Below are 9,817 nucleotides of genomic sequence, written 5' to 3'. Positions count from 1 at the left end.
TATCTTTATTTCATCAAAACAAAACATTTAGTGATGTTTTAACTCTTTAAGAAATATTCTATTTCAATTAATTTAAATCACCGTTTAAAAAAACTATGTTCTGTTAATTTACAAAAACTTTAGAAGTGATATGGCCCTTTGATGTGGTTTGAATATTTTGGAAAAAATTTTTTTTTTTTTAGATATTTTAAATATGTAAATGTTTTTTAGAAAGAATAAAATGCATGTTACTTAAATGTTTTAAAAGGTAATTTAAATCATTTGAACCAAATTTGATACACATGTTCTGTTAAGCAATTTGAATCACTGGAGCAATGATTTGAAGGTGTGGTTATATGGTATGGTATTTACTGTTCTGACACCATCAGCATTCAAACTTTTCAAAATTCTTGCTTGTTACTGTATTTAATTCAATTAGCTTGTTCTGGTATTTATTATAAAAAAATATTTTATTTGAGTATGCCACCTACAGTTTGTAAAGTTTGCTACACCCATCATGGACATGAATGTCATGCTAATAAAACATAGCATAAAAAGAAACATTTTGTTTAGTAGATTGTCTTTGTTGTAACAGTGCTTCTTGGCAAAAAATCGTATGCTATTGGAAAGCCTGTCAATTATCCTTTTAAATGGTGACGTGTTTGTTAGGAAATTTGCCGATTCTTGGAGCAGACACTACTACTGACCACTGTAGCAGAGCCCATTCTCACAGGTGCTGCCCATCAGGTGCCTGATGGGGGTACCAGATACCTGAAACAAGTGTCAATAGAAACTGCAAAATAAGCTGTTTGGCATTGGCTCAGAAGAGTTGGCAATTTTTTCATGGGCGCAGCTCACATACTCAGCTCTATCATCCCACAAATTCAATTTCCTTACAAATGTGGCTCCATTTAAAAGAGAAATTAACAGACGTTCCAAAAGTATAACATTTATTCCCAAGAAGCATTGTTACACCAAAGAATAATCTACCAAACACAAATTACATTACTTTTTGTGCTAGGTTAGCCTGCTTTTTATACAATAGAAAAGATACAAATCTTGCACAATACAAAAATGTAGTTTTGTAAAATATTTAGATATATTAAACAGTTTTTAAAAGATGGAATCTTTTAAAAAGTAGTTTAAATCCATTTTTACAAAGATTTGACTAATTTGTAATTCAAATCATTTTTATGCAGGTGTTTTAGATCATTTTTTAAAATATGAGATCCTTATTAGGAGGCGCTTACATAAAAATATATTATCTACAGGTGCGATCTGAAGTTACCTACACCCATCATGGGCATCATAGGTGTCAAATATATTCACAGTCATTACTCATGTAAAAGTATAGATACCAGGGTGTACAATTGAAAGGTTTAACAACTACTTAAAGTATAAAAGTAAAAGTAATGTAATGGGAAAAAAAGTCTGAGATGGATCATGTATGGACCAATAGGGTGTCAGAATGGTATATGCTTATACTTCTCAAACAACAACAATCAAATTCACTCTGTACAGATGGTGTTTTTTTTCTGGATAGGGTTTAATGTTTTGAAAGATAAAAAGCCAGAATGAAAACAAGCTGAAATTAAACAGGAGTAACAAGGCTATTTTAAAAGATAATTGTGGGAAAATGTAAGACCTAGAAGTAAAAAGTGAGCTACAAATAATTAATCCAGTAAAATGTAGATCACCAAAATTGACATTTAAGTAAGGCAGAGTCAATGAATGATTATAGATTATTTAGGCTAAGATGACCTGCCATACACAGCTCCACCTGATTATATTGCAGAGGTTTTCAATTGGGTAAAATCAAAGAAAGTCATAATTTTGAAGTGCTCTCTTATTTTTTCTCCCACAGCTGTACATGCTGCTGTTGTAATTTTGTTAGAAGGTTCCCTGCAGTAGCCTGACTCCACCAGCAGGGTCCGCCGTTTCTCCGTGTTTTGAGGGAAACACGAGGCGGCCCGCCTGCCTCTATCTCATCCCACAGTTCCAGCGCGGCCGCCGCTTTCTGCTTTAACGCTGCGCCCATCGGAGAGGCTCACCGAGCTAACACACAGCCCTGCTCTCCGCGCTAACACACTGCTCCTCGGATAACGGTAAGTGCATTGCGGGTTTGTACTGGACCTGGGGCTTGTTTCTGGTCATTGTAGAGCGCGGTGTGTGAGGAGGTGGAGGTTTTGGGTAAGAAAATCCCTGTTTTAGTAGCCTAATGTTTCATGGTACTAACAGCAGCCCGCCGCCGCTGCCGCCGCCGCTGCTGCTGCTGTGTATTATTGTTGAGGCAGATAAAGGCAGGCGGTGTGTTAGTCAGGGTCGTGCTAACCGCTGTTAGCTCTATGGGCTAAGTATGTTTGTGTTATTAGTTAGAAAAGGTGCGTGTTTGTTTTGTACAGCTCGCTGTGTTATATAACAGTGTCGTTTGAGAAAATGCTGGTTTTGTATGTCAGCTAACGTTACATTTCGACAGCAGCGCCTGCTTGTTCCTCTGGTAGTTATAAGGTTATAATGCTAGTTAACTATATAATTCACTCTGTTACAGTGTGCTTCAGAATTACTGGGATGTCAGCTTCATTATTAGCTAGCATTTATTTTCTATTTTTTTTATTTAGACAGACATCCATATATATCATGTGTGTTATCAGTAGAGGAGAATGGATAGGCCTTTATTATTAGCTGCCTACTATACAGTATGAATTAGAAACACAAGCTGGCTGTCTGCTTTTACACTGCTGCTGCTTCTTTGTCATCCATGACTGTTTTTACTGTTTTAAAGGGGTTTGTAATGCATATAACGTTAAAGGTGTAAAATCACGCAGAGATTAGCTAGTTTTAGGGTACTATAGCTGGATTATTGATAGCGGTGGGTGATATGGCCCCCAAATATCACAATATTTCATGGTAAGGATACTCTAGGCGATATGACAAAACACTAAACTAAACAAATCTATTTCAAGAATACACTACTGCAACAAAATGAAAATTAAATTTTATTGTTGCATATGATATGATATGATATGTCACACCCTTAACTGAGACATTAACTAAATAATCAAATAAGATATTAAAAAAATACAATAATTCATTTTTTTTATTTCTGATTTTTTCCCTCATTTTCTTTCCAATTTACACAACCAATTACCCTGCCCATTCATTAGGACCCACCCTATCACTGGTGATGCCCCAACACCAGGAGGGTAAAGACTAGCACATGCCTCCTCCGGTACATGTGAAGTCACCCACCGCCTCTTTTTGAACTGCTGCTGATGTAGCATTGCTGAGTAGCCAGCACACTCGGTTGTGCTCTCTTAAGGCTCCGGTAGTCGATGGCAAGCTGCATGAACCGGATTCGAACCGGCGATCTCCTGATCATAGTGGTAGCGCTTAGCCTGCTGAATCACTCGGAGCCCCAATAAAAATACAAGAACTCAGTTTTGTAACAGAAGTTAATGATCCAGAATGTCATGATACTAATAATGCACTCCAAATATCTCCATATATCCAGGACTGAAGTAAAATAAATGATACTGGACAGACATAATCTGTCTCTTGTAGATAATATAGTCTCCATTATACTATGTTATACTATATATTACACTATATAATATATAGTATAATATAGTATAATGGGAAATGAGAACAGTGTAAATACTTCTTTTGCTTAAAACAGCAAAAAATAAAAGTAGCACCCTGATGTGATAATTAGGGGTGGGTGATATGGCATGATATTTGAGTATAATATTGTTCATGATATTAAAAAATGTTGGTGATATTATTGCATATGATACAATATGGAACACCCCTCATAATTGTTATACATGATTATGATGTGGTTCAGGTTTCCATAGATAATGTTATTGCTTCCAGTAACAGCATGTTAGTCGGGCCTGTGAAGACTTGAGTCTGTAAAATCCAGAGTCCAAACAAGACGAGGCATGCTGTCAATGAGGCTGCTATTGATCCACACGTTGCTCATGCAGTGGTAAACATACAAACAACTGTTGTCTGGCAAAAAAAAAAAAAAAAAATCTTGTATTTCATGTTTCTTTTTTTTTTTTTGACCCAATGTGGATCTGACCCTTGATTAGCCTTTGTCAATTATTTGTGGCAACTAATGATTAATTTGGTAGTCGAATAATCTGTGTTTTTTCCCTAATTAGTCGACTAGTCAGTGATTATTTCTGCGTTTCTACTTCTTGTGTGTACAGCTTCTGTTCCTAGGTGGTTACATATCAGCAAAGCACAGTGTTTGGTACAAATTATTCAACAATCTATCACCCTATTTTTGGCCAAATAAGTTCAGAAAAACATTGGGTGAAACTGTTACATAATACATTCAAGCTATCTGTCTGTCATTTACAATTTCCACCCACTAGTCTGAACTCCCCTTGTCACGCAATGCTGCTAGTCCTCTAAAGATGAAGGCTATGAGTTTCATCAGCTAACAGAAGGCTGTATTGCTGTATTTGTTAGCTTTGTGATGAGTGATTAAACAGGGGCAAGCTGGTTCTGACCATCGAACAAGAGCGAGGACAGTTATGCTCCAGTGATGACTCTTTTCTGATCATAGGTCCAAAACATAGACAGCCCACTTGTTGATAGCGTTGAGGTAAACATGATACGTTTAATTTGTGTCTTTGACAGTGGTGGGAGTAGAAACCTGACTAGAACTCTGAGTAATTCATTGACTGTAAAAGCAATCTAACAGAATGGTTATAATATGCTGACTTTTTGATTATTCTTTTGGTTTTTGAACAGAATTAAATTTTTTAATCCATGTTTTGTCATTTAGAAATGGGTAATTCCATTCAGGAATTGGAATGTAAGTCAAAGTATGGCATTTATGACATTTTGTATTAAACTGATGTACAAGATGTTAGTATATGTAGAGACTTTTGGATTTGTATTTTGGATTTGTATTAGCCTTAGATCTACAGGCACTGAGAATGTGTGTATTTTTATCATTTTAATTTGCATGTTGGAAACAAGTGTGCTTGTCTAGTCTCAAGAACATTTTACATTAAAACGCACTCTCTTGCCATTTATAGTTGTGCCTGAGTGGCCTCCTGTCTTTTGGGGAGGAATTTGTTAATGGAACTTGTTTGGAGTTCGGGGTCTCCCGCTGGTGGGAAACTGGGAATGTTAAAGTTGGTATTTAGAGGCATGTGGTTTTCATACGTCCCTCTTTAAGCCTTGGCTGCTTGGATCCCTAATGTTGTTGTTGTTGTTGTTGTTATTATTAGCATGTTATTGTTGTTAAATATTACTTTAATTATTTGTTATTGTTAATATAACTGTTTTTATTAAAATGAAAATACTGTACAACTTGCAGCCATTTAGCTGGCACTACCCCCATATAAACAACCTGATTGAATGTTTGTTTGTTTGTTTTGACTTTGTTTTCTTTTTTTTCTTCTTCTCTTCAGGCATTGTTAATTAAGCCAGTTTGGACTTCCATTGGCCCTCTCGTTTCTGTATGGAAAAATCTCTTCCGCTTGCAGATATCGGGGCCACAGCTGTGGAACGTACGGTCGTGAGAGACAAACCATGTTCAACTTGATCAAAAAGGACAAAGAGAAGGATGTGGCGAGGAAGGAGAAAAAGGACAAGAAAGACAGGCGGGAGAGGATGTCTGCGGCAGAGCTTCGCAGCCTTGACGAGATGAGCATGAGACGGGGCTTCTTCAATCTAAACCGCAGCTCCAAGCGGGACTCCAGGAACAAACTGGAGATTTCCAACCCCATCCCTATTAAAGTGGCCAGCAGCACTGAGCTCAGCCTCACTGATATAGAATCTGATGGGCTCAGTAACCGCAGCAGTATGGTCCTGGACGCCGACCAACTGAGTGCGGCCAGCTCCAGCGATGACCTGAAAGGGGATTACGGCCAGGAAGGCCACCGTGCTTCCGTGAAGGAACGAGCGGCTAGGTTTGGATCTCTCGCCATGCAGAACTCGCAGATGGGCCAGATTATGAAGCGCTTTTCTTTCTCCCAGAGGAGCAAAGAGGAGAGTCCTTCGGAAGGTTCTACACCATCTGGGCAGAATTCGGCCGCCCCATCCCCTCAGGTGGAGGTTAAACTGCTGGATCTGCAGCAGCGGAAGCAAAGCCTCCAGCAGCAACAGCCGCAGCGTGAGGTCTTACCCACCAAAAAGGTCCACATCCCAGAGGTCGTGGAGAAGACCTTTCCTGCGGACCTGCGTCTTCCAACTGTTGTTCCTCCACCTAAACCAGAGGTGAGGGAGCTGGAGCTCCAGAGGCGCAACACGGGCGATTTCGGCTTCTCCCTGCGCCGGACAACCATGCTGGACCGCGGTGCAGATGGAGGGGTGTACAGGCGAGTCGTTCACTTTGCAGAGCCTGGGGCCGGCACCAAGGACCTGGCTCTGGGGCTGGTGCCTGGAGACCGACTGGTGGAGATCAACGGGCGCAACGTGGAGAATAAAAACAGGGATGAGATTGTGGAGATGATCCGGCAGTCAGGTGACACTGTGCGGCTGAAGGTGCAGCCCATCTTGGAGCTGAGCGAGCTGAGCCGCTGCTGGCTGAGGAATACGGAGGGGCTGCGGCGTGAAGTCTTAGATGTAAGTGCTCTTTTTTTTTTTCTCTCCTCTTTCTTGCTGCACTGACACTTGCTGTCAGAGAAGGCACTTTTCAACACCTACTGAGGCAGTCAGTGGTTGCTAACCCTGGTCCTGGAAACCTGTCTTCTTGCAGAGTCTATATTATGCTGCAGTTTACTACAACATCATATTCTTAAAAATGTGCATGTGTGGTGATGAGTTCCTAATGAGTGTTTCTGTGGGTGTTATGATGAATCAGCGCACTGATATGCTTGCCCTGCATTACAGTGCGGTTTACAGTATGCAAAAGGATTAATGCAATGTGATCTATTGATCTATATATGTACATTTTACCTATATTGTGCAGCTTTCATTCATGGCATGGTGTGCTACACCTGCTCCAATGACTTCACACTGTGAGTGAAGTGGCCTATATTCAGTTTATATTCCATAAAATGACCAATATCAGGTGTTCACTAGATCTGTTTACACAAAAGAGCAGTGCTTCACCTGAAGCATTTCAGTATATTTAACAGCTGGGTTTGTCACCAAGAATATTTTCACACTCACAGTAAAAAAGGCATGTTATTTGGCCACGGCCACTTTGTTTTGCGCCCTTGGTTTTTGAAGCTGTAGCCACATTTTGTTGTGCCTGTCTTTAGCCGTTTCTTTAAACGCAGAGCAGTTGCTATATGATCCTTCTAACTTTGCTTTAACTTTAACCAATATCATACTGGCTATACATACAACAAACAAGTCGTGTTGCTGTATGTCGGATATGTGTTGAATGTCATAATCTTTTTTTGCCATTTACACTCACATTTGTCACATTTGTTAAAAAAGATTGGATTTGGGCTGCTTTTACCTGCTGTGTGAATGAAGCCTAATGTGTACAGATGTCATTGACCCTGTTTACACCTGGTCACTTTATGTGAGTAGTATCTGGATTGTATCCTGATTTTAGATTTTACAATCATTCATGCACAAGTGCGTCTCTAGTTAATCCGATTGGTGCGTGGGATGGAAATGCAAATTTGCTTGTTGTGCAGCAATTATTACTGGTGTGTTTTTTTGGCCTGGAGGGATTTTCTGTTGATAAAATGTATCTTTGTGAGACTGAAATGTTTATACGTTTAATTCAAGGCTCAAATGAGTCTCAGACCATTTTCTGAAATGGTTTCAGCTGCTTTAAATGCCACACTTATGTTTGTGATTTGGCTATTTATCCAGCTATAATCCTGATACTCTACAAATTAAGTGACCAGGTGTGAATAGGGTATCTTTGACTGACTGGATGTGGTGCATCAGTACTGGGTCGAAACTGTGTACTCTGGTCAATCTGCAGTTGCGGCGTTGCTGACTCGCTATTTATATGCATATGTTCACATGTTTATCTAAAAGTGTTTTTATGCTGATCAGTCATCTGCAATAGTCTGCCAACCACAACATAACTTCTTAACTCAAATCTCTCTTAAAAGCAGTGCTGGAGTAATGGATCTAAATGGTGCTTAATGTTGAATCTGTGTATTTGTTGTTGACCACTTAAAGTTTCTTTTTCCTCCATTATGTCTGTTAAGAAATCAAGCTGTGTTATTTTATCTCCAGTCCTCTCCAGGTACGGCTGAGTGAGTGGAGGTGCTGAAGGAGTGAATGCTTTGAAATAAAGAGTTGAAAAGAACTACACTCTGTTGTGTACCATGTATAGTGTACCATCATTAGATGATGACCAGTACACAAAGGAAGTAACTAATGCTGATCAGAAATGCACAGTTGAAACTGACATAGATCTTGGCAATATCTGCTTCCCTTTTGTGTGTGTGTGAGTGTGAGTGTGTGTGTGTGAGTGTGAGTGTGTGTGTGTGAGTGTGTGTGTGTGAGTGTGTGTGTGTGAGTGTGTGTGTGTGAGTGTGTGTGTGTGTGTGAGTGTGTGTGTGTGTGAGTGTGTGTGTGTGAGTGTGTGTGTGTGAGTGTGTGTGTGTGAGTGTGTGTGTGTGAGTGTGTGTGTGTGAGTGTGTGTGTGTGAGTGTGTGTTTGTGAGTGTGTTTGTGAGTGTGTTTGTGAGTGTGTTTGTGAGTGTGTTTGTGTTTTTTTAGTAATGCCAGGCATCATTTTCGGAGGTTTGTGCTAATTGTTGAGTGCATTGTATAACATCATGAAGTAATTGTCTGCACAAGGTTGCTCTCCATGTTCTTTGCTGTAATATGCACCAAAATAGGAGAAAGCAATTGAGTTACACTTGAATCCTTATGCCATTTTTAGATCTGTACTGCTGGCCTTGTGATCTGGTAAAATACTGTTAGGAGTGATTGTGTAGGACCTTTTGGTGTATAGATTGGTCACAATAAAGCTAGACATGCATTTTCTATTTTTTACATAGGAATTTCTGTAACTGAAGTTTATTTGACATAAAAATGTTTTAAGTGTCTTGATGTAGTGTGTAAAAATGTCTTATTTTTGCTTCTCTAGTCTGTATATATAAATTAGTTCAGAGTTCAGACTACATGATATTTTTTCTTTCACAATATTCATGTCACTCGTGTTACATTTTTTGTGCCATGTCATGTTCAGGACACTACCACCCTCTACATGTTTGATGCTGACTATATATTTTTTTATGTCCTTGCTTGAGGTCTTAGGTCCTCAGGTATTAGTTTCCCGAAACTGTTAATCATGGCTGTGTCGATGCTGATGTCTTTCTGTTTGGACATGAGAAGAATAATGCGGAAACACTGTAGTGGATCAGTTTCTCTTTGTCACCAGTAGGATGGTACGGCCTGTCTATGCTTTAAAAAGGATGTGAGGGAACACTTGTCAGTAACATTACATAAATGGAGCTACAGCAACAGCTTATATATGTAATTAGAAGGTCCCATGGAGGAATAACTAAAAAAAAACTTTTCATATTTTTGTACATTGGCATAGTATTTCCATGAAAAGCAGGGGTATTGTTGCTATTTTCTTAAGTTCCATTGTTTTGTCTAAGAAATACAGCAGCAGTGTCCCTCTTTCTTCACCCTGTTTACACATATGTATCCCAGAGAGCATTCTGTCCTACTGTTGCTTATTGTATAAGAAACACGTCATAGGACATGCTACACTATGTAAAAAAAAAAAAGCACCTAGTGCAGTGTGGCAGTGTTTTACAGAATCACAGTACATTTTTTTTGATGATGCAACATTGCTTTTATAAGCATTTCATGATACATATTGCCAGTGCTTCAAAAAATTACTAACTACACTTTTTTTTACACTACATTAGCATTACATCAAT

At 39.1% G+C, this 9,817-nt stretch overlaps 1 protein-coding gene across 2 annotated transcripts in view; it reads left to right on the top strand.

The window, feature by feature from the left end:
- Positions 1-1,933: 1,933 nt before the first annotated feature.
- Positions 1,934-9,817, top strand: part of myo18ab (myosin XVIIIA b) — a 154,100-nt gene continuing 146,216 nt past the window's right edge. For both annotated transcript variants that reach the window (XM_022670988.2, XM_022670980.2), the window contains exons 1-2: positions 1,934-2,084; positions 5,412-6,567. In XM_022670988.2, the coding sequence (XP_022526709.2) occupies positions 5,533-6,567 (1,035 nt within the window). In that variant the 5' untranslated portion in view covers positions 1,934-2,084; positions 5,412-5,532. The remainder of the gene's footprint in view (positions 2,085-5,411; positions 6,568-9,817) is intronic.

Source organism: Astyanax mexicanus, chromosome 18, assembly GCF_023375975.1.
Source record: "Astyanax mexicanus isolate ESR-SI-001 chromosome 18, AstMex3_surface, whole genome shotgun sequence".
Classification (NCBI taxonomy): domain Eukaryota; kingdom Metazoa; phylum Chordata; class Actinopteri; order Characiformes; family Acestrorhamphidae; genus Astyanax; species Astyanax mexicanus.
The sequence above is the reverse complement of the archived record's forward strand: the minus strand, read 5'-3'. Positions and strand labels throughout refer to the sequence as shown.